The sequence below is a fragment of the Cetorhinus maximus genome, chromosome 3 (genome assembly GCF_964194155.1).
Source record: "Cetorhinus maximus chromosome 3, sCetMax3.hap1.1, whole genome shotgun sequence".
Classification (NCBI taxonomy): Eukaryota; Metazoa; Chordata; class Chondrichthyes; order Lamniformes; family Cetorhinidae; genus Cetorhinus; species Cetorhinus maximus.
This window is the reverse complement of record NC_135881.1, coordinates 176,581,853-176,608,035: the sequence shown is the minus strand read 5'-3', so window position 1 is coordinate 176,608,035 and position 26,183 is coordinate 176,581,853. Positions and strand designations below refer to the sequence as shown.

The 26,183-nt window shown below is 44.5% G+C and overlaps 1 protein-coding gene across 1 annotated transcript in view; it reads right to left on the bottom strand.

Annotated features, from left to right (window-relative positions):
* eepd1 (endonuclease/exonuclease/phosphatase family domain containing 1) overlaps positions 1–26,183 on the bottom strand; it is a 192,513-nt gene that overhangs the window by 101,296 nt on the left and 65,034 nt on the right. Inside the window, exon 3 of the mRNA XM_078539320.1 lies at positions 4,217–5,815. Within this exon, the coding sequence (XP_078395446.1) occupies positions 4,217–5,079 (863 nt within the window). The 5' untranslated portion in view covers positions 5,080–5,815. The remainder of the gene's footprint in view (positions 1–4,216; positions 5,816–26,183) is intronic.

Sequence of the window (26,183 nt, the reverse complement as noted above, 5' to 3'; positions counted from 1 at the left end):
GGCATTTACTGCTAAAGGAATAGAGTATAAAAAAGGGAAGTGTTGTTGCAACTGTACAAGGCATTGGTGAGACCGCACCTGGAGTACTGTGCACAGTTTTGGTCCCCTTACTTGAGGCAGGATGTAGTTGCACTGGAGGCAGTTCAGAGGAGGTTCACTAGATTGATTCCAGAGATGTGGGGCTTGTCTTATGAGGAGAGATTGAGCAGTTTAGGCCTATACTCATTAGAATTTAGAAGGATGAGAGGAGATCTAATTGAGGTATATAAGATGCTAAAGGGGATAGACAAAGAAGACGTGGGGCGGATGTTTCACCTTCTGGGACATTCTAGAATGAGAGGCCATAGTTTTAGGCTAAGCGGTGGTAGAATAAAATCAGAGATGAGAAGGAATTACTTTTCTCAAAGGGTTGTGAATCTGTGGAATTCACTACCGCAGAGTGCAGTGGATGCTGGGACGCTGAATAAATTTAAGGAGGAGATAGACAGATTTTTAATTAGTAATGAGTTGAAAAGTTATGGGGAGAGGGCGGGAAATTGGAGTTGAGGCCGAAATAAGATCAGCCATGATCGTAATGAATGGCGGGGCAGGCTCGAGGGGCTGAATTGCCTACTCCTGCTCCTAGTTCTTATGTACCTTGAGGAGACCATCCTTCAAGTATGTAATGCAGCATTTCTCAGAAGTTATCATTCCAATTATTGATTCTCACAACCAAAACACTTGTCCAATGAGTTTCATTAACTCTCACTCCTGCCATTGATTGTCCACCACATCTTACACGGTGCAGTATTTACTCATGCCATTTGGAAAGTGAAAAGCCCTTTCATTCTCCCATTGAATGATTCTGGATTACCAGTCAAACAGCTTTTTAAACTCCAATATTTTTAATGTCCATATGGTTTCCCACCTGGGCTGCTTGTAGCATTGCCCTGGAGTTTAATGTTCAAATCCTGAACACTCCAGGTTAATCCCAGCGGATCGATGACCAATGCTCGCTTTAATTTTTCCTTGGTGTACACAGCCTATTAGTTGCACTACATCGTCCCTTTATGATTGCTGCACAGTTGCACATGCATACATCTTAAATGGAACATTGGTTGTGTGTGGCTCATTTATTCTCTGCAGGATAAGTTCCAGATTGCAGTGCGGCCACGCACTTGCGCAGCTTAAAGGGAACATTGAATTCAACAACAAACCATAACCGAATGGGCCAGCATATCCCTCACTCTACCACTACCATCAAACCTGGGGATCAATCCTGGTTCAATGAAGAGTGTAGGACAGCATTCCAAGAGCAGCACCAGACATACCTAAAAATGAGGTGCCAACCTGGTGAAGCTTCAAGGCAGGAATATATGCATGCTGAACAGGGAAAGCAGCATGCTACAAGCAGAGCTATTCCACAACCAACAGATCAGATCCAAGCTCTGCAGTCTTGTCACATCCAGTCATGCATGGTGGTGGGCAATTAAACAACTAACAGGAGGGGTAGGAGGTTCCACAAATATCCTCCTTCTCAACGATGGGGGAGCCAGCACATCAGTGCAAAAGACAAGGCTAAAACCTTTGCAACTATCTTCAACCAAAAGTACTGAGTGGATGATTCATCTCCACTTCCTCTGAGGTCTGCACGATCACAGGCACCAGTTTTCAGCCAATTCAGTTCACTCCGCGTGAGATCATGAAATGTCGGAAGGCATTGGATACGGCAAAGGCTATAAGACCTGACAACATTCCAGCAGCCTTACTGAAGACTTGTGCTCCAGAACTAAGTACGCCTCTAGCTAAGTTGTTCCAGTACACTGCTGGCATCTACCTAGCAATATGGAAAATTGCCCAGGTATGTCCTGTCCACAAAAACAGGAAAAATCCAACCTGGCCAGTTACCGCCCTATCAGTCTACTCTCCATCCTCAAAGTAATGGAAGGTATCATTAACGGTGCTATCAAGTGGCATTTACATGGCAATAACATGCTCACTGATGCTGTTTGAGTTTTCTAGGCCTCTCAGCTCTTGACCTTGGTCCAAACATAGACAAAAGAGCTGAATTCCAGAGGTGAAGTGAGAATGACTGGCCTTGACATCAATATGACATCATAAATGTGGCATCAAGTCAATGGGAATCAGGGGGCAAAACTCTCCACTGGTTGGAGTCATACCTAGCACAAAGGAAGATGGTTGTGGTTGTTGGAGGTCAATCATCTCAGTCCCAGGACATTGCTGAAGGGGTTCCTCAGGGTAGTCTCCTAGGCCCAACCATCTTCAGCTGCTTCATCAATGACGTTCTCTCCATCATAAGGTCAGAAATAAGGATGTCCACAGGTGACTGCAAAATGTTCAGAACCATTCACGAATCCTCAGATACTGAAGCAGTCCATGTCCACATGCCACAAGACCCGGACAACATCCAACTTGGATTGATAAGTGACAAATAACTAGTGTCAGGCAATGACCATCCTCAAAAAGCGAGAACCTAACCATCTCTCATTGCCATTCAATGGCACTAACATCACTGAATCCCCCACTATCAACATTCTGGGGGTTACCATTGACCAGAAACTGGACCAGGCAGGTAAATACTGTGGCTACAAGATCAGGTCAGAGGCTAGGAATACTGCAGCGAGTAACTCACCTCCTGACTCCCCAAAGGCTGTCCACCATCTATAAGGCACAAGTCAGGAGTGTGATGGAATACTCCCCACTTGCCTGAATAAGTGCAGCTCCAACAACACTCAAGAAGCTCGACACCATCCAGGACAAAGCAGTCTGCTTGATTGGCACCCATCTACCATCATTAACATGAATTCCCTCCATCACTGACGCACAGTGGCAGTAGTCTGCACTACATACAAGATGCACTGCACAATTCATTATGTTTCCTTTGACAGCACCTTCCAATTCAATGACCTCTACCATTTATAAAAAAAGGCAGCAGATGCATAGGAACACCATCGCCTGCAAGTTCCACTCTAAGCCACACACCATCTGGCTTGGAACTATATCACCGTTCCTTCACTGTTACTGGGTCAAAATCCTGGAATTCCCTTCCTAACAGCACTGTTGGTACACACCTACCCCACATGGACTGCAGCAGTTCAAGAAGGCTGCTCACCATCACCTTCTCTAGGGTAATTGATGGGCACTAAACGTTGGTCTAGCCAGCGGCACTAACATCCCATGAAAGAATTAAAAAGATGAGTTATGCTGCCCTAGGGTGATGTTTGGAAGCATATGTTCACACAAAAGGTAGTGGAAACCTGGAACTCCAAAACTATCCCGCTGTTGAAGCTGGCTCAATTGACAATTTCAAAACTAAAATTGATAAGGGGAGGATTAGGGAAGGATATCAAGAGATACAGAACTAAACTGGGTAGATGAAGTTAAGATACAGGTGAGTGCGATCTAATGAAAGGCCGAATAGGCTCACATGAATGGCTTACTCCCGTTCCACTGTTTTGAACTTCTGGTCCAGATCGGGGACATATAAGAAGAACGATGTCCATTTCTGACTACACGATGTGCCTGGAAAAAGCCTGTAGTTGCAACAAATCTGAAATCAGCAGGACTGAGAAGCCAATCGAGTTCTGGAATAGAACATCGCACAATTCCCCCTTCCCAAAAAAGTAGTAGCATTTGCTTTGAAGGAATATTTCCTCCAAAAGAAATGCAAAATGGCATTCTAAAATATAGATCATCACCCCTTTTATTTGGCTGGGGGCAAGTGAGGCAGGCTTTATGAGTTATCAAAAATTAAATCTCAGTGATGAAATGCTGATCAAGCACAGGCATGGTGAACTCAGCCTTCTAACACATGCTCCCTAATGCTGAACCATGTTTATATATTCATATTCAACTAAAAGCAAATACATACAAGTGTGCATTGCCAGTTTTCAGTTTTCTTTTTGTTCGAAAGCCAATGGCCAAGGAAGTGTGACCTATAGCCCAGCCTAACTGCACTTCATAGACAAATGGTTCAGTCAGCAATTCAATGTTAAACTGCATCGTTAAAGAAACACAATGAGTGGAATATACTGAAAGACAGATACTGGAAGACTGCCAATGGAAAGTGGGCTCATTAAAAGCACACGCATATCACAAGCCAAACAGCTTTTAGAGTTCAAGAAAAAACACAAGCAGTTCAAAATATTGGACAAGAGAACCATCCATTGAGTGCTTTTTTAAACCAAAAGAAACAGACCATGAAAACAAGGCTCACCTGTTCTCCAGAAGGCTCATGCAGACCACCTCTCTCACTCCAGGGTTACTGGCCTTTTCGATCGAGCAGTCTTGTAAGTTCCAACTGGCCAGCCTCAGGACACGCTCACCATCCCTCAGTCCACTGAAAACCTCCACATTCGGCCGCGTTGAGATGATCTGAGTCGGGCCGCCTGGAGGAAGGTCCAGGTCCTCACTCTGCAAGCTGAGGGTAGTGGGGCTGGGCCGAGGCTTGGCTGTGAAATCGATTCCACCATTGGTGGTGTGGGTGGACGTGGGCCGCGAGCACTCTGTGACAACGCGAGGCCGGACCTTATCCAGGAGCGATGAGCTGATGGACGTTACTTTGACCAGGTCTTCAATGGTTTGGAACGGTCCACACTCTTGCCGGTAACTCACAATACCTCGTGCAATCTTGTCATTTATCCCCTGCAGGCTCATCAACTGGGCCACTGTGGCGGTGTTAACATTGATCCTACTGGTGGGGGAGAGCGTTTCAGAATAGGGACCCTTCCGCATGGAGCTGGGTGAATGCTGGGCCGAGCCAACGCTTTTACTGTTCGTCACACAGATCTCTAGCTTGACCTGCTCCAGCCTAGCGGCACCGATACCGCTCACCAGTGCCAAGTCCTCTACTTTTTTAAACCCACCGATACACTCCCGGTACTCCACAATGTTCTGGGCCACCATTCGGTTGACTCCTGGAAGGGTCATCAGCTCCTCTTCGGTGGCTGTATTGATGTTGAGTCGTTCCTGATTCACCAGAATGTTGCTGAAGTTACATGCTGCACTGAACTTGCGATTCTGGCCAATTTCCAAAGGATCTTTGGGGATTGAACGGTGGCAGCCTAGGTTCCCTCCCATCGTTATTCATACATGAGCACCAAAAGTCTGAAAAGATCATTCACGCTTCTCCCTTTGCTGCAGTTAATAGCTTCTCTCACACGGTGCGTTGAGACTCAGCAGTCACATTTGTCTGCACCTACTCATAATACTACTACAGACTGGAAAACACTTCTGCCCTGTAGTTACCCTAGCAGCACGATAAGTCCCCAGCTAACCACAGCATACACTGGTTTCTCAGGGCAGTTAAATGCTCTCTTTTTCAAATTCCACTTCCTCCACAGCAGTGTGCTTGTTTCTCAATAAGCCGCTTATGTCCTTGTTGCGTTAGCTGCCGAATCCAGAGATGTAAAGCAGGCACTGTGCCAGCTCTGCTGTCAAATCACTGTGCAGCATTAGCATCGGTCGTGAATGCCTATCATCTCAAGTAGGTGGAGCTCAGTGCCTGCAGCTGACAAATCATAATAGCTCCAGGACAAGTCACATGCTATCAGATCTGGTTACAGACATTTCGGAGTGCAGTTTTTCACAACCAAATGACTAGAGCTTTGCAGTTAAGAGGCAGAGTTTCTGGCAGTGTGCTATGAATGCCTTAGCCTTTTTTCTTTCTTCAATCCTCATCCAGTGATTGAGAACCAGTCAAAATGCAAACTGTGCTTTCCTTCTCTTCCCAAGATGATTTATTCTTGCTACTTTTGTTCAAATTGATTTTCAAACTGGCGTTCGCTGTTGCAGGAGTTGTGCAGCTTCCTGGCCTCTGTGAAAACAGACAGGAGTCAGTTAATGTCCTGCAGCTACAGAATGTGCAATTACAAACCCACTGAAACTTAATCTTAGCTAAAATGGGGTCAAACGCATTAGGGTTATCTTTATGTAGAGTCACAAGCCTGAAGCTCGTCTGTTTCAAACCTCCACACTCTCATAACTATCTCTGTATTACAATAACTTTCGGCACAAAAACACATAAAGGCTCGAGCTCTATTTACGCTCCAGTATCTTTAGTGAAATATGCAAATATCTATCGTCACCTATTAACTAGGTGAAATGATAGATCGTCAAACTTTGATAATATTAAAAGTTAGAGAGAGGAGGCATTTAACAAAATATTTTCAGCCATACAATTAAAAATATAAAGTACATTGTTGAAAAGGTATAAGCATGGGTGCTCAACCTGCTCAACCAAACAAAACAGAGAGTAGGATCTTAACTTCTCCATCTACATGTAATGTCCCAAAGTTGTCACAATTCAGGCAACTTTAAGGTGCAACAACAGCACCTCCTCCTCCATGTGCCTCTTTTTCACTTTTTCATGGGATATGAGTGTCGTGTCTAGGCCAGTGTTTGTTGCCCACCCTGGAGTGGTTCAAGAAGGCAGCTCGCCACCACCTTCTCCAGGGCAATTAGGGATGGGCAATAAATGCTGGCCTAGCCAGCAACGCCCACATCCCATAAATGAATGAAAAAATACTGTCCTTGAGAAAGTGGTAGTAAGCTGCCTTCTTGAACCAGTGCAGTCCATCTATCTGGTGTGGGTACACCTACAGTGCTGCAGGGAAGGAAGTTCCAGGATTTTGGTTCCATGACAGTTAAGGAATGGTGAAATATTTCCAAGCCAGGATGTTGTGTTGCTTAGAGGAAAACTTGCAGGCAGTAGTGTTCCCATGTGCCTGCTGCTCTTGTCCTTCCAGATGATAGAAGTTGCGAGTTTGGAAGGTGCTACTGAAGGAGCATTGGAAAGTTACTGTAGTTAATCGTCTATATAGGACACTCTGCTGCCACTGTCCATTGGTGGTGGAGGAACTGAAAGTTTAAGGTGGTGAATGGGGTGCTGATCAAGGGGGCTGCTTTGTCCTGGGTGGTGTTGCACTTCTTGAGTGTTGTTGGAGCTGCACTCATCCAGGCAAGTGGAGAGTATTCCATCGCACTCCTGACTTGTGCCTTGTAGATGATGGGCAGGCTTTGGGGAGTCAGGAGGTGAGTTACTCGAGCACAATTCCCAGCCTCTGAACTATTCTTGTAGCCACAGTATTTATATAGGTGATCCAGTTCAGTTTCAGATCAATAGTAAACAGCCCTCACTCCCAACCTCCCAGTTTGTTGATAGTAGAGGATTCAGCGCTGGTTATGCCTTTGAATGTCAAGGGGAGATGTTTAGTTTCTGTTTTGTTGGAGATGGTCATTGCCTAGCACTGTGTGGCATGAATGTTACTTGCCACTTATCAGCCCAAGCTTGAATGTTGCCCAGGTCTTGCTGCATATTGGCAAGGCCTGCTTCAGTATCTGAGGAGTTGCGAATGGTGATGAACATTGTACAATCATCAGCGAACATCTCCACTTCTGACCTTATGATGGAGGAAGGTTCATTGATAAAGCAGCTGAAGATGATTGGCCCCAGGATACTGCCATAAGGAACTCCTGCAGCAATGTCCCGGGACTGAGATGATTGACCATCAACTAACACAACCATCTTCCTTTGCGCTAGGTAAGACCCAAACCATTGGAGTGTTTTCCCCCTGATTCCCACTGACTTCAGTTTTGCTAAGGCCCCTTGCTGCCACACTTGGTCAAATGTTGCCTTGATGTCAAGAGCAGCCATTGTCACCTCACCTCTTGAGATCAAATCTTTTATTCATGTTTAGACCAAGGCTGTAATGAGGTCAGGAGCTGAGTGGCCCTGGCAGAACTCAAACTAAGTAATAGTGAGCAGGTTATTGCTGAATAAGTGCCACTTGATAGCACTGTCAACGACACCTTCCATCACTTTGCTGATGCTCAAGAGTAGACTGATGGGACGGTAATTTTGTGGATAGGACATACCTAGGACAATTTTCCACATTGTTGGGTAGATGCCAGTGTTGTAGTTGTACTGGAACAGCTTGGCTAAAGGCACGGTTAGTTCTGGAGCACATGTCTTCAGTACTATTCCTTAATGTTGTCAGGTCCTGTAGCCTTACAGCTGGTCTGGTAGGTAGAGACCTGCCCGTGAGCCCCCCTAAAAGTGATGTGGTACTGCCTACAAAGTCTGGCGCTAATGACCTGGAGTGCTGCCCGAAGCAAGGTAGGCAAAAAACCTCGAAGCCTCGAGCAAAGTGCAGCTCACCAGGTGGACATCGCTTATGTACAGTTGTGAAACACGTCAGCGTGATTGCATGCGGATGGTCTCACGAGCAGGGCTTATAATTATTTGTGGATGTATTAACATGATGTTCCAGGCATGCAGCGGTGAAAAACACAGCCTGCCATTGCCGGGCAGAGCGGACGATCGCAAACTGGTCTCATGACGGCGTCAAACCGATTTTTGGCCCTCCTGTCATATTGTCTGCTTATGCCCGCATGTCGCCCAACGCCAACGCCCATAATTAACAACCACCATGCTTCTAAAGTCGAAAGTGAAAGGAGCCTCGTGTTGGGCGGGCACAGGTGCTGCAGGGGAGTTTGATCAGTGGGTGAGCAGAGGTGCAGGTCAGCTCAGGTGGACAAAGGCAATATACAGCGGATGCTGGAAATCTGAAACAAAAACGAAAAATGCTGGAAAAACTCAGCAGGTCTGACAGCATCTGTGGAGAGAAAGAGTTAATGTTTCGAGTCCGTACGGCTCATCTTCAGAGCTCAGATGGGCAACTGAAAGAGAACCCCAGCAGGCAGCATTGAAAATGCTCAGGACATTGCAATGAGTGTGATGGAGGAAGGCTCCCCATGTGTGGGAGAGTGCTTCCACAAGGCACTGAAAGGCCCTGCCACACACACATACCTCTCTCCAGAATCATTCGTGGGCCAGTTGCATGCAGCTGAACTGCTGGTGGTGGCGGTAGTTTTTTTTTTGGGGGGGGGGGGGGGGGGGGGAGAGAGGGGGGAGGAGGAGGAGGACACATGAAGCCTGTCAATGAAGCTGAAAGACACCATTACACATTTTTCAATGAAAGTGAATATATTTTCAGATTATAAAGAGACAAAATGTGCTCATCCGTGCAACCACTGTGATCAAGAATTCTTAACTTTTCTAAGCCTACCACTTCTTCTAGGTGCTGCCCTGACATCTGCAGCAGGGATGGAGACAGCCTGTGCAATGGTTGGCCCTGTTCCCTCTGATGACTCCGGCATGGGTCCTTTGGAGAGCCGAGGCCTTCGGGACCTCATCTTGCTTTGGCTGTCCTCCTGTGGGCCCGCTGCTCTCTCGGCGGTGACAGAGGACAAGGTTGAGGGGGTCACAGGCAAAGGGGGCTCGGAGAGAGAGGACAGTCTCTGAGAATCCTGAGTGGATGACCCAGGGTTGTCCAGCTGCCACTCCTCCTCCCTTCGGGTGCCCGAGGGCCCAGCCTAACTCCTTGAGGGTTAGAAGCACCTGGAGGGACATCAAGGTGCCCCATTTCCCTGTCATGTTGCCACTGCAGGAACTCGCCCATGGCTACCGCAATGGAGTGCACGTCTGCACACATCTCCACGTTCTGCTGGACCAGGGTCTCCATGGCATCCGCCATCCATCCCATGGAGACCTCCATATGCACACATGTGGGCACCACTTCATCAGAGAGCAGGAGGACGCACTCCTCTGACTCGCGTGCCACTCTGCCGGGGGCTTCCAACAGCTCTGTTTGATGTCCCCCCGCCTTCTGCTGACTCTCTGCAATGAGTTGGAAGGCTGAATCCAGAGGCTTGTCATCTGGCTCAGGCCTCACAGATGCCTCTTCCCCAGCAGCCCTCCGAGTGCCGGGGAGCTCAGCTGAACCTGCCTCCTCCTGCTGCGGACACATGTCCTTGCGGTGACCACCAGATTGTGAACCCGTGCCTGCTCTAGATCTAGGTTCCACCAAGGTGTGGGTCTCTGTGCTGCTGGATGCTGTGGGTAAGTGCTGTGATGGGTCTTCCAGGCTGTTAATTTCCAGCTCTTCAATGGAGGAGGTGTCCTCTTGGCTGGAGGTGCAGACCTGGATGCAGCTGAGGGACTGGCTGGCTGAGAGTGTGGGTCGCTTGGCAGAGCTCCCTGTGAACCAAAGTAGAGATAATTAGTGCATGGCAGCAGAGTCAAAAGCAGAAGAGACAGGATGAGGACGCGAGCTCCAGAGGATATGAACTTGATGGAGATGTGAGGGTGTGTATGAGAGTTAGTGGTGTTGCCCCTTGAAGTGTGAGATCCCTATGGATGTGTGATGGGTTTGTGAGTGTGTGAGTTGAGAATGATGAGAAGAGTGACTTACCCTGGTGGAATGGACGAGACCGTTCATCCTCTTTGTGCACTGGGTGGCTGTCCTCTTTTGCAGAGCATTGGCACTGACCACCGTTGCCACCGCCTCTCATGTTGGATTGGTGAACCTTGCCTGCAGGGCTTCGCCCACAGTGGGAGTAGAGGATATCGCGGCGGGCCTCCACTGCATCCAGTAGCCGCTTTAGGGAGGTGTCACTAAACCTGGGGGCAGCATGTTTCTTCCCTTTGGTAGCCATGACTTTGCAGCAGCTTCCTACCCCTTGAAGAGAGCTAGCTCTTTGCAGGGGCAGCCTTTAATTATGGCACCCGGTTTACTGAAGGCCTGAGGTGATGGCAGGGCAGGTGAATCAGACGACGCCCCACCAGCGAACCAGGGTGTTTCCCGGGAATGCATAATTAATGAGGCAGGAATGGGACGATATGGTGCGAAACCAGCCATTGAGGCCAGCAGGTAAAACGTCCATTTTCCACCTAGTGCAAATCTGGGACAATTCCGCCCCGTATATCTGACTTTGCCCCATATCCATTAATACATTCTTCAATTCTAATTTGTCTCTAACTTCAATTTACCCACAGCATTATAAAATGGAAAGCAGTCTCAATTTCTCTATTACATGTTACATACTTATTCTGCACCTTTTAAAAATATCTCAATGTTGATCCACAGTCCTGCGTTTCAATTTCTTTTTCCACCTCACTTTCATAGTTGAAGACAAACATTGACCAGTCATTAAATTATAATGACATATGGTGCACCTTCACTCTGACTGTAAATTGTTCAATTAACTTCTTCTTGCAACATCCATAGTACGAGCAGTGAAGGTCCTTCTGTTATTAATTCTTTTTTTAAAAATTGCCCTTTATTTCACCACTGTTCAATGTGGGAGAGATAGACCTGATCTTAAATCTCTTTAGTCAAGTTTTCATTTTCAGCAAAATGAGGGTAGGGGAGATGAAAGCAAAGTTCTGAAGACCAAAGCAAAGTCCTCCATTCTATTTTTTTTATTTTTACAATATTCTCGCTGGTAAGGTTGGCATTTATTTCCACCTCTAGTTGCCTTGAGAAGGTGGTGCAGCCCTCTTCTTGAATTGCTGCAGTCCATGTGGTAAAAGTGCTCCCATTGTGCTATTAAATAGAACGTTCCAGAATTCTATCATTTGTATTTATATCGTGCCACTAATATAAAAAATGTCCCAAAGGGCTTCAGAGGTAACAATACCAAATTGATATTGTTTATTCCGGAACAGTGATTGCCACCTGAAACTTCTGCATTCTAGAAGACAATTATGGGTAGTTTTCTACAAACAGCCACAGATTCAAAATGAATGGCAATTAAGTCTACAAGGTCCGTTCTATTCAAATTACTTCCCTATTTTATAAGAGGAAAAGGAAGCTAATTTTCTTCAGCTTTTTTTTTTATTTCAAGCACACTTGTTACTCCACAGAAACGTTCTAGTTGGATCTACTGGCAAGGACCAATGGGGTTTCTGAAACTGTTCCTTGGGTAAACAGCACGACCACAAATTTGCAAATGAACCCGATAAGGAGTTACAGGATCCTAAGAATTTATCGGGTCTGGCAGCGTCTCTGGAGAGAAAAACAGAGTTAACGTTTCAGGTCTGTGACCTTTAATCAGTACACAGGTCACAGGCCTGAAACATTGGGCAGGATTTTCCGGTCCCACCCGCCATGGGTATTGTTCCTGGGGGAACAGAAAATTTCATGGACCAGCAAAAGGTTTGTTGATTTTGGGCAGGAATTTCCAGTCCCACCTGACCCCGCCTGTTAACTCTGTTTTTCTCTCCACAGATGCTGCCACACCTGCTGAGTATTTACAGCATTTTCTGTTTTTATTTCAGTTTTCCAGTATCTGCAGTATTTTGCTTTTGTGGCCCAAGAATTTATGCTAGCTGCTGGGTCTACCAAACAATTAAAGATCTAATTTAACATTTGTTGTCATATACCAACAAATCTATAGAGTAAATTCTGAGTGTATTGCAACTAAATCCAATGCTTGGCAAGGAACCATTGGCTAACAAATCAGGTACCTTCAACAGACTTCACAGAAAGATGCCAATGATCAGGAGCAAGACAAAAGAGTATTACTGCACACAAAGGACATTCCTTGGTCAACATTATCTTGCCAACAATAAAAAGCCTCCCTGAAGTGCTAAAGTACTCATCTAGCTTATTTAAACTAGTAACAATTGCACAAAGCATCACATTAATTCTTACAATTTCATTTCTCAATCACAAGACAAAAATCCTATTTTGCACATTAACCGTATGCTTCCCTTCTGAAAGCCATTTTGTGAATTGCAGCAGGTACATGTTTGACTGTGCACTGGAGGGATCTAAGGTTAAACATGGTATGAGAGACCATTCAGAGCAATATAATGTAGCAGTCGGTAGATGCTTCCTAGATGGTGTGCCACAGGGAAACTTCACTGTTGCCTTTTCCTACATGCATGGAGGCTACAATCAAGGAGGGATTCTCTGTGAAACTTAAACTAATCCCTCCAGAAAAAAACTGGCCAATGATCCACCCAAGACCAATCGGGTATTATCATCTAGCTTAGAGGCAACATCCGAAGTAGGACTTGGGTTCAAATCCCACCATGGCAACTGGTGGAATTTAAATTCAATTAATAATAATCTGAAATTGAAAGGGAGTCCTGGTAACCACAAAACTATTGGCGATTGTCATAAAAACCCATCTGGTTCACAATCTGGCTCCCTTTAGGGAAGGAAATCTGCTGCCCTTACCGCTCTGGTTTCATGTGACTGCAGACCCACAGAAATATGGTTGACTCTTAAATCTGGCAAGCCACTCAGTTGTACAAAGCCAAACATAAATGAAAACAGATGGTTGACCTAGGCACCAGAATGACAATGTCCACCTTGCAAAGTCCTCCTTACTAACATCTGGGGACTTGTGCCAAAATTGGGAGAGCTGTCCCACAGTCCAGTAAAGCAACAGCCTGACACAGTCGTATTCACCCAGACCCCACCATCGCCATGCCTGGGTATGTTGTATCAGCTAAGTGGTATACAGTCAGGAGGGAGTTACCCTGGGAGTCTTCAACATTGACTCTAGACCAAATGAAATCTCGAGGCATTAGGTCAAATATGGGCAAGAAAACCTACATGACACCTACCAACCACCCTCCCTCAACTGATGAATCAGTTGCTCTCTGTGTTGAACACCAACTGGAAGAAGTACTAAGGGTGACAAGGGGAAAGAATGTACTCTGGGTGTGGGTCTTCAATATTCATCACTAAAAGTGGCTCGGTAGTACCACTACCAAGCTGCTAGACTGGACCTATGGCAGGTGACAAGGGAACCAAGAAAAGGGAAAAACCTACTTGAGCTCGTCCTCACCAATCTACCTGTCGCAGATGCATCTGTCCATAAGAGTATTGGTAGGCGTGACCACTGCACAGCCTTTGGAGGATACCCTACATTGTGTTGTGTGGCACTATCACTCTACTAAATGGGATAAGATTTAGAACAGATCTAGCAATTCAAAACTGGGCGTTCATGAGGCGCTGTGTGCCATCAGCAGCAGCAGAACTGCATTGAACCACAATCTATAGCCTCATGGCCCTGCATGTCCCTCACTCTACCATTACCATCAAGTCAAATGATCAATCCTGGTTCAATGAGGAGTGCAGCAGGGCATGCCAGAGGCAGCATTAAGCATACCTAAGTGAAGTGTCAACCTGGTGAAGCTACAATACAGGACCACTTGCATGCCAAACAGCAGAAGCAGCATGCGATTGACAGAGCTAAGTAATCCCACAACCAACGGATCAGATCAAAGCTCTGCAGTCCAGCCACATCCAGTTGTGAATTGTGGTGGATAATTAAACAGCTTGCAATCCTAGAACTCCCTCCCTAACAGCACTGTGGGTTTACCTACATCACATGCACTGCAGTGGTTCAAGAAGGCAGCTCACCACCACCTTCTCAAGGGCAATTAGGGGTGGGCAATAAATACCTGCCTAGCCGGTGATGCCCACATCCTGTGAACAAATAAGAGGCAGCTCCACAAATGTCCCCATCCTCAATGATGGGGGAGCCCAGCACACTAGTGCAAAAGACAATGCTGAAGCATTTACAGCCATCTTCAGCCAGGAATGCTGCTTGAATGATCCGTCTCTGTCTACTTCTGAGGTTCCCAGTATCACTGATGCCAGTCTTCAGCCAATTCAACTCACTCCATGTGATATCAAGAAACGACTGAAGGCACTGGATACTGCAAAGGTTATGGGCACTGAAAACTTTCCCACAGTAGTGCTGAAGACTTGTGCTCCAGAACTTGCCGCGCCCCTAGCCAAGCTGCTCCAGTCCAGCTACAACAATGACATCTACCCTGCAATGTGGAAAATTGCTCAGGTATGCCAAGTCCACACAAAGCAAGGCAAATCCAGCCCGGCCAATTACTGCACCATCAGTCTACTCTCAACATCAACAAAGTTATGGAAGATGTAATCAACAACTACTTAGCGATAACCTGCTCACTGATGCTCAGTATTGGTTCCACCAGGGCCACTCAGCTCCAGAACTCATTACAGCCTTGGCCCAAATATAAACAAAAGAGCTGAACTCCAGTGGTGAACTGAGGGGTGAAGATGAAGGGAGGCCAATCATCTCAGTATCAGGACATTGCTGCAGGAGTTCCTCGGGGTAGTGTTCTATGCCCAATTTCAGTTGCTTCATCAATGACCTTCCCTCCACAAGGTCAGAAGTGGGGATGTTCGCTAATGATTGCATAATGTTCAGTGCCAGTTGCAACTCCTCAGATACTGAAACAGTCCATCTGCATATGCAGCAAGACCTGGACAACATTCAGGCTTGAACTGATATGACACATAACAGCAGTGTTACACAGATGCCAGGCGATGACCATCTCCAACAAGAGCGAATCTGACCATCTCCCTTGACTTCAATGGGAATACCACCACTGAATCCCTCACGATCAACATCCTGAGGGTTACCATTGACCAGAAACTGAACTGGACTAGCCATATAAATACTGTGGCTACAAGAGCAGATCAGAGGCTGGAAATTCTGCGGCGAGTAACTCATCTCCTGACTCCCCAAAGCCTGTCCATCATCTACAAGGTGCAAGTTAGGAGTGTGATGGCATACTCTCCTCTTGTCTGGATAAGTGCAACCCCAACAACACTCATGTAACTCAACACCATCCAGGACAAAGAAGCTCACTTTATTGGCACCACATCCGCCACCTTAAACATCCACTCTCTCCACCACCGACACACAGTAGGAGCAGTGTGTACCATCTACAAGGTGCACTGCAGCAACTCACCAAGGCTCCTTCAGCAGCATCTTCCAAAACCATGACCTTTACCACCTAGGACAAGGGCAGCAGGTGCAGGAACACCACCACCTGCAAGCTACCCTCCAAGTCACACAACGCCCTGACTTGGAACTATATTGCTGTTCCTTCACTGCCACTTGGTCAAAATCCTGGAATACCCTTTCTGTGGGTGCGTCTATACCACACAGACTGCTGTAGTTCAAGAAGGTAGCTCTTCACCACCTTCGCAAGGGCAATTAGGGATGGGCAACAAATGCTGGCCTTGCCAGCGATGGCCACATCCCACGAAAGCATCAGAAAAAACAGGTTGGTGGGAGCAGTGAGCTTTACCTTAACCGGAGACTGGTGACAAACCTGGAGACGTTGAAAGAAAAGGGAAAAAATACAAGGGGTTGTGAAAGTAAGGCAAAGAAGGAAATGAGGAAAATTCATGCAGAATAAGCAACAGACTTTGCAACACTGAGTTTATATCCTGTTCTTTCATGCAACCAACTTCTGAATATCAACTGTTTTGTTGTGGGGATGTCCGAAACGGAAAAAAGATAACTCTACGCAGATCAGTGAACCTTTCCCCTACTGCCTGTGACTCTCCCTACTGGAACATATACACAATTTGGGCACAACCAAGACTGAGCCTCTACACATCCTGATGCCCTAGCTGCTCTCCTCCATTCACCATTTAGGCTCAGGTTTGAAGATTGGTGGCCTGGGATGGGTACCCCCACTTTCAGAAGATAGGTGCGAGTGGGTGCTGAAGAAACTTCTGACTACAGGGTGAAATATTGCACATCTTTTCTTCTGCCCTGGCCAATCACAAGCAACTATAACAATAATTCAAGCAGAAGAACGTGGAGCAGCATAAATAAACAATCTCAAGTGTTAACTTGAGTTGGGCAGCCCTAAGTTTTGTGCAAAACACTGAGCCAATCAAAATGATTCAACTGCAAATGTGAATTCAGCCACCGAGAACTCCGGATGCACACGATGGAATAATCTGCAGCTCCTCCATGTTCATGAACATAATTAACAATAATTAACTATACATAATTAACTATACTAAGCATAAATAACACAAAAGAAAAACACTGCAGATGCTGGAAATCAGACATAAAAACAAAAAGTGCTGTGAATACTCAGCAGATCAGGCAGCATCTGTGGAGAGAGAAAAAGAATTAGCATTTCAGGTCCATGTCCTTTAATTAGGACTGCAAGTTAAAGATTTTAAAATGTAGTGGTGTAGGAGGAGGAGGCTGGGGGGGAAGAACAAAGGGAGAGATCTGGAAATACAGTTAGCACAAAACTGCATTTACAAATGTGGGTCTGGTCACATTCCTACCCCCTGAAGTCTACAATATTCTTGATATTGTTTGACGAATATAGAATATATAATGAATGTGCAGAGATCAATAAAACATGAGCATTATTGGAACATATCTTTCTGCCGTGGTTACATCCTCCACAAGGCTGCATGAGAGAGCAAATGATGTGATGTTACACTACTTCCTGTGATAACGTACACAGTATCTGATTAGCATATTAAACAGTTAGGATTAACATTACACTACATCTCCCTGCAAGTCTCTGATTCCCATTTCTATATTGCGAAAATCTTAACAAACCACAACTTTAAACACCTAAACTGTTGCAGTCCTTAACCTTGTTTTCTTCTTTTAGCTCTTCCCTTTTCTCCATTCTTCTTATATACAACTGTTGTGCCGGTTTCACGTGTATACCAGAAAGGGCCCTCTTCTCCTTTGGTGGGATTGGTGTTCAAGTCCTGCAGGTGGTCTCTCATACTCTGCTGGGCAGGAGGGGAATTGGTGTATAACTCAGGTTCACCAGTTCGATTGTCATCTGGATTGGTGGATGGATACAGTATCTTTGGCCAGTTCGATTGGCTAAATGACTGCTTCCACAGGGTAGGAGGTTGCTTCTGTATGACAACCAGTGCACGTCTTTTCCACCTCATCTGGTCGAATGAGGTAGGACAGTAGGTGTAGTGTCTGTTCAACCACTTGTCCATAGCAAGCTTGGTTTTGGATCCAAACTATTTCTCCTGGTTGGGGGTCTGGCAGGTTGTGTGCCTTGTGATAGTTGTCATAGGTCCACATCTGGTTGAAATGTTATTTGTCCTCTTTCTTTCTCTCTTTGTCCAACTCATCAGCTTATACTTGCGGCATGAGTGTGTATGAGACACAAGGGAATTGAGTTCTCAGTCTTCTTCCTGTGAGGAGTTCACAAGGCGCTAGACGATTTTGGAGTGGGGCTGAACAAATGCTCAGAAGTGCAAGTTAGATGTTATCATTCTTCTTCAGCAATGTTTTCACTGCACACACTCCTCTTTCAGCTTCACCATCGGTTTGCGTGTGCCTTGATGAGCTAGTAATATGGACAAATCCAAACATATGATGCCTTGAACTCTTTAAAGTATTAATTGGCAAACTGTCTGAGATTACAAGGTCTGGGATTTCATGTGTTGCAAATGTCTCCTTCTGCGATGTAATCACTGCTTCAGAAGTGTCACCCTGCAGTTGCTTGACTTCTATCTATCTTGAGCAATAGTTTACTATAATCAAGAACATCTCACCTGTGTTTGAAGAGGTCCATCCCAAGACATTACCAGGGTTGTGATGGGAAGGAAGATGCCATGAATGGTTCTCTTGTCTCCTGAAGATGAATAGCACAAGTAAAACAGCTTGATATCATCTCTTCCAGTGACTTTGAGTGGCCTGACCACCAACCAGAACATCTTGCTCTGGCTCAACATTTTGTAATGCCCAGATGTCCTTGGTGCAATTGTTGCAGGATATTGAGTCTCAGAACTCTCGGATTGACCACTCTCTCTCATCATAGATGAGTAAATCATCAACTACACTGAAGTGTCCGCTCTGTTCATAATGCTATCTGAAAAAGGGATTGTGTGACACGTATGGTGGCCATCCTTTGATACAGTACTCTCTGACTTGAGCACATTCTTCATCAGATTTCCATGCATCTCTGATTCCATTCAATTGTTGAGTTGTTGCTGGTGGAGTTGAGGTTGTTGTTGATGCAAAGGATTGTACCTCTTCAACAAGGGCTACATCACCTTGCTCGGGCTGTGTCACTGGAACAGGGGACAAAATCATCCACTGTATTTCTCGGAAAATACTCTGTCTTTGCATCCGCCTCACCACCCTCAGTCTGCACCATTGTACCCGTGAACGCATTTTTGCTAACTCCTTAGAATTTAGAAATGCTACTAACAGCTTGTAATAAAAACAGAAAATGCTGGAAAAACTCAGCAGATCTGACCCCATCTGTGGAGAGAGAAACAAAGTTAACGTTTCAAGTCTGTATGACTCTTTTTCAGAGCTGATGAGAGGTGTGTGATGTGATGGGTTTTATGCTGTTGACAAACAGGGGGTGGAGCAGGTGGAACAAAATAGAAGGTCAGGGATAGGTTAGAAGTCAGGAGAGATAAAATAACAAAGATGTCATGGGCACAAGACAAAGGCGGTGGCAATGATAGTGTTAAAGACTAAAGCAGGTAATAATAATGGCACAAAGGTCAGATAAGAGAATGTGTTAATAGCAGAGCAAAGGTTAGTGCTTTCTGAAAGCAAAACATGAGAACAAGATACAGATTGACGTTTGGGGTGGGGTGGTGGAAAAAATTAAAATGGAGGACAGGGTTCATGGTCAATGTTAAGTCCAGAAGGCTGTAAAGTGTCTAATCGGAAGATGAGGTGCTGTTTCTCCAGTTTACGTTGGGCTAATGGCTTGCAGTCTGTCTCTTACCTTGTACTGGAGACCAAGAACACAATCTGCGAACTTCTCGCAAGCCCAAGTAAACCGATCTGCGCTTTCCATCCGTCTGAATTGGATAGAGTACAACTCCCAGTTCTGTAGAAGATGCACCTGAAGCAATGATAGCGGGTAACCCTGGGTCATAGTGAGTAAAAGCATCCGGTGATATCAGCATCTCTCTGATTTTCCCATAAGACCTCTGTTGTGCTTCCGCCCAGCACCATGTATTGTCCTGTTGCAATAGTTGACATAATGGCTCATTGACGACAACTAGGTTGAGCAAGAGCTTTCTAACTTGGTTTCCCATACCCATGAATCTCTGGAGTTCAGTCACGCCCTGAGAAGCTGGAAACTTCTTGGTTGCTCTCGTCTTCTGTAGATTAGCTCTGATACCAGGTGCATCTATAATATGCCCAATGAACTTGACAGTTGGATCTGAGAATTTTCAGTTGTTGGAAATCCTGCATCCTCAAGGCATTGCAGCACAGCTCATACTCTACAGTCATGTTCTGTCTGAGTGGATCCATGGAGCAGGATGCCATCCATGTGACATACGCTCGAGCCAGTCTTTCTGAAATGCTTGACATTGTCCTCTGGAGGATTTCTGGCACTGATGTGATGTCAAAGGGTAGTTTGCCGAAGCAAAAACCTCCCAAACAGTGAAATGAAGGCTGTGAGCAACCTAGACGCTTCATCGAGGGGTAGTTGCGAGAAACTACTATTGGCATCTAGCTTCAATCTAGAGGATTAAACTCTTTCCCAATTTAGCTGAGCTCTAAGCCAACATAGGATGAGATTCACATTCAACTGCTTTGCTCAGCTGTGTAAGATCTACGCAAATTTTGATAGATCCATTGGGTTTTGGCATTGGGACCATCCCTGAGCACTAGCTGGTTGGTTCTGTCACAAGTGAAATAACCACTGCTTCAACATAGTAAAGGAAATTGACTCTTTTGTCAAGAGCAGATGAGGAAATTTTCTGGGTGAAAATAGGCACACTGGCTTTGTTTCTGAATGTAAAGTGATGTGGAATGCTGTCTCCAGTTATTCTAGTCCTGTGAACAGCTGAGGAATTCAGCTCTGAAGTTTTCGGGCTGATTTTCTCAGCTTTCCAGTTCCACTCCTCTCCAAATCAGATGCAAGTTGGTACAGGCCTTCCTGCTCAAGAGTGAGCAACTCTGGTTCTGAATCACATACATTGTGTTTCTGCGATTCCTTTCTCTCGATATCGGGGGGGGTTGGTTTCAGTTTTCCTATGATCTTAAGTTATATCCCTCCTGGTCCAAGTAGATTTTTGCCTGATGACTAAAAAGAGCTTCTTTCCAACACAGTTTAGCATCATAAAGAACCAAAACTGTTGCACATGTGTCTAACTTAAAGTGCATCGTGTTTCCTTCTACTAGGATAGCAGCACTCCAGTAGCTTCTGCTCCTGGATCTCTCCAGGGAAAGATGTCTCAAAATCATGGATATCATCTACTTCATGGATCTTGCATCCTTTCGAAGGCTTCCCTTTAAGCACATTCTATACAGGCTTCTTGCTAATGCAACTGGGCTGGAAGTGGCCCAGTTCTCCTATGACCTAGAGTTCAATCCCTCCTGGCCCATATAGTTTTTTCATGATGGCTTAAGAGAGCTTCTTTCCAAACACAGTTCAGCATCAGAAAGAACTGAAACTGCTGCATCTGTGTCTGACTTAAAGTGCATCTTTGTCAGAACAGTTTTCATGCCTGTGTTTTTTCCTGCCACGCTAATTGCAGTTAGCTGGGGCTGTTATTGGACACTCTTCTTGTCTCCCCTGCTCTTTATGACAGCTTTTCTTTTTCATATTTGACATACTCTACTGAGTCAGCTGCTTTTGAGATAGGGCTCTCCCTGTCACCACAAACCACAGCTTGATTCTGTTTCCTGGCCTCAGCTTGTCTGCTCCATTGGATTGCCTTTGCTAAGATTAGATCATCTCTTGACTGCAAGTGGTCAAACAAGGCATCATCCAACAGTCCCATGACAATTCTGTCTCTGATTAATTCATCTTTCAAGCAGCCACATTCACAGAACTCTGCAAGTCTATACAGGCCATTTATGAATGCATCAACACTTCCTCCAAATGGGTACATTTGTTAAATTTAGCCTGCTCAACAATGGCATTGTTTCTCACATCAAAGTATATATCAAGTGCTTTGATTACCCTGCCTGATGAGGATATCATCTGCACAGTCACCCATCACAAATGATAGCATACCGACTTGTCACTGCTCACCTTTGTAACAAGACCTGATGTGGTTAGACATCTGGCAAATCTCCGATACCAATTCAGCCATGCTTCTGCTTGGTTCAGGCCTGGAACCTTCTCAAAGCTTTCTGGTAATGGCAGAGGCATCTACATAACCATTCATTCACTTGCTGTCACCATATAATATCCTTGGTATTGTTCAACTAATACAGAATATAGAGTGAGTCTGCAGAGGTCTATAAAACACAAGCTTTATTGAAAACATCTTACTGCTGTGACATTTTCCATGAGCCTGCATAAGGCAAATCCTGTGATGTTACAGCACTTCCTGTGATGATGTACACAATGTCTGATTAGCAGTTAAACAATTAGAATTAACCTGTTGCACTACAATGTCCAGGTTTCTTGTAAGGGTGGGGGCACAGGGGAAATATTCATGCAAATTAGCAGTAGCAAAAATACATTGATTACCTGTTTACTAAGTTGAAAGCCTAAAATTGTGGGTAGAGCCTATTTAGTACTGGCACAGATACAGTTTATCTTTGCTTTCAGCAGTACCTTCAGCAGTGAGTGAAAACCTTGGGTTGTTATACCTGGTCATATCCGTTGCAGAGCTGCCTCCAAAGAAATCTCATACTATTAGAGGTACACTTTATAGCAAAAATGGAACATCAGCTACCTAGACATTTTAAAGGAAGACTGGTCTGGTATAATGATCAACTTTCTACTAAGAAATAAGCAAATAATTTGATTTTCTCCTGTGACAGAAAGTTGAAACTGCAATTATTTCAGCTCAACAGCTGCCAATATGATTTGCTCTATCATTCCAACTTAAAAGCTTCTTTAACATTGAGAGATAATCTTTTAGCTCCTCTCTATATCCCTGGATATAAATCATCTTGCAGTGATTTGTCTCATTGCTAACCTCCCAACCACTTTCACCATTAAATTCTTCTCTTCTTTCACTGCTACTGTCACAGACAGAATTTATATGTTTTATTACTCTCCATGTTTTCATGTGTGAGGTTAGTGTGTATTTCCTTCCCCTCAGAATGGTTGTCCCAATTTAAATACTTTTCAGCAGCAAGCTTCTGTGAATTTTTTAAAGTACAGAAAATTATTTATTGTCACACGCCTGCCCTGGGGGTTTTAACACGACATCTCACACACACACCACCACACACACAAAGATGAGATACAGGTAAAGAAGAAAGCAATACAATTACAAGTTGTAATGATTTCAATCTCTTTCGTAGCAGGCCTGTAATTTCTCAGTTGAACTGATAATTTAGTTAGAATGGAGGTCTTTAAAAGCAGAGCAATCTCAGCAAGCTGTGATGCTTCTTATAGTTGAAGTTCCAGAAGGCTGATTCTCAGGTGAACTTGAAGTTGGAACAGGTTGGGGAAGATTCCTTCTCCCTCTTTCAAGGTATAGCTGTTTTACCTTGGCTGCATTATCTTGTAGTTGCTTTGATGGCTTTTCAGATGATATTTCTTGAACATCTTCTGCTGTTATTTTTAAAAAGAACAGGTAACAAACATGGCTGCCTTAAATCATGTGACCAATTACAAGTTCAAAGTCCTCCTTCCAAAAAAAGGTAGTGGGTTGTTTTTCCTCACATCTGTGTTCTAGCCTTTCACAAATTGAGATTATAATTGAGTGACCCATTCAATTCAAATTACCCTTTGAATGCCCTTCATGAATAAGGCAATAAGTTAACTTTCAATGGCTCTATATTCCAGGATGACAAGTCATGAGAGTCTTTTCCATTTACAGATGTGCAATGGTTGTAAATAAATCCAAGTTCAACCAATCCAAGTAACTCATCACAAATTATATTAGGCCACAAGATCAGATTTTCAAAATTTTTGCACCATGAAAAACATTCCAAATTAGAGAACTACTTGAATTTCTTAAAGTCTAATCCGTCAAGAATTAAAAGTAATCATTCCGCTGACACTGCAGTCTGGAATTGTCAGGTGATTAACTGCTAACTATAAAAACAAATAGGTTCTTACATGATGCAGCGTACCACTCAAGTATTCAAGCAAACATCTGTTACTTTTGCAAGTCATTTGTATTTCTTTCTGGTCTATATATAAACACATATGCACACTCATGCAAAGGAAATATATATTGCTTCTTTGCCATCAGGTAAATCTACACAACACACTTATCTTTACTAATCCCAATGTAATTGTCAAAGATTCAAAAGATTAAAGTTGCTTGCACAACTAGGATTGACTCTACCTAAAGCCCTTTTACAATAGAGAGATGAGGGAGAGTATAGGGACATTTCATCAGCACACAACACTACTAGTAAGATAGATTTTTCAAAGTTACATTGCTGAACAAAAAAGCCAAAGAAACAAGAAATTTACAAGATCATTCTGCAACACTGACAGGATGCTTCATTCCCTCCAAATTATTACCTAGGTTTTGACTGATAACTATTAACACGCAAACTATTTGTTCCCTTTTCTCCCCCATGCTCCAACATTCGGTAGGCTTTAAAAGATACTATGGTATTATTTGACGAGGGGCAGGGAACCCTTGCAGTGTCATGGCCAGTCTTTGGATGAGGCATTAAAATAAGTCTCTCTCTGCCTTCTCAGCTGGATGTAAAAGGTTGGTTGTTTTTCAAAGGACAAGAGGGTGGTTTTCCAAAGCGCCTTGGTGAATATTTATCTTTCAACCAACATCTTTAAAAATGATCTGGTCATTATCACGCTGCTGTTTGTGGGAGCTTGCTGTGTGCAAATTGGTTGCCATGTTTCTTGTAGTAGCACTCAATCAGTTGTAAGGTGCTTTCAGATATCCTGAAGTCATAAAGGTGGTACATAAATGCAAGTCTTTATTCCTCCCTCAACCCTATGCCTGAAACAGGCCTGTGGGAAACAATTCAAAGATTTAGCAGCCTTCTATGTAAACAAACTTCCCCAACCCCTCCTTTTCTCAGCGATCATTTTAAATGTAAATCTCCATGTCACTGACTTTATAACTAGAGGAATTTCTTCGCCTATCCACTTGATCAAAAATCTTGATAATTTAAAAAACCTTTATTAAATCGTGACTTAGCTCTCTGTGCTCCTGTGGAAATAGTCCTCAGAGATTGTACATTCACTGAGAATTTTCAACACTTTTGACATGAACCACATCTATCCTTGCAAAACTGGCAGCCTATGTAGAATGACAAAGGAGAAATTGTTTCTGTTCTGTTCACTAAGGCTCCTTAGGCGGCGCCTTCCAAACCCACAATCACCATCATCTAAAAGAACAAGGGCAGCAGATACATGGGAACACCACCACCTGGAAGCTCCCCTCCAAGCCACACAACATCCTGACTTGGAAATATATCACCATTCCTTCACTGTCACTGGGTCAAAATCCTGGAACTCCCTTCCTAATAGCACTGTGGGTGTACCTACACCACATGGACTGCAGCGGTTCAAGAAGGCAGCTCACCACCACCTTCTCAAGGGTAATCAGGGATGGGCAATAAATGCTGGCCTAGCCAAGGATGTCCACATCCCGTGAATAAATAAAAAAAATTACTATTTCCCCAACCCAAAAATGGATGTACAGCAAAACTTGGATAAGCAGATGCTCCCAAAAATTGGACATCTGCAAAAAAAAAAGATACTTTGAGACACCCCAATAACTTACATGGCAACTCATACAAGCGGCACTCTTAAACCATGGGTAGTCACAAATTTGGAACCATAAATAGCCTTTAATGCAGCAAGCCCTTTTACAATTTAAAACATGGGACACGCAAGGCAATAGTGGTTTTGTGAAAGAAACGGCTTTTGTGAATGGGGAGCTTTTTTCCCAGTATCCATAGCAGAGAAACAGCTCTTTTTGGGTTGAATGCCCCTATGGCTCTATCCCAAGGATAGAACAGTTTCCCCGGATGCTGGGTAAACAACTCCCCATTCAACAAAGGCCATTTCTTTCACAGAATCCACTTCCACCTGATGCTGACCTGCATGCACTGATTTCACCTGCCTTGCACATCACAGAAAGCACATGCAACAGTGAGAGGGCCCATCCTTTCCTTCCCTAGTGCTGTGGTCACACGCTTTTCAGTGATTGCTGACAGCTCTTTTCCCCATGACCCTGCCATAGTCTTCTTTCCCTCAGCTCCTGATGGAGCACCCACTTCTTTGAAGAGCTCTGGCTTGGCGAGTGACGGTTGATAGCTGTCCTGAGTGTCTCTGCCACACTAAAGTGATGGACAGACCAGTGAGTCCCGGCTATCTATCAGTCTTCTTCCAGACTCACTGCTCAACAGGAAAATGCAGTTTCACACCCACACGTAACCTGTCCTGTTTTCTCTCCCAAATGTTCATAAACCACTTTTAAGTTTCACCTTTGGAAGTTTCAATGTATCAGCACAATCTGTCTTCACATTTTCCCCTATTTCAGTCCTGTGACTGCCCTAATAAAAGGTAAGTGGAGCTGAGAAACACAGTTCATTACGGAAGATATATTCTGTTGTTGGTGTGTGCTGTTTGAAATGAAATGGGATTTTAGAATGCAAAACTGTTAAAT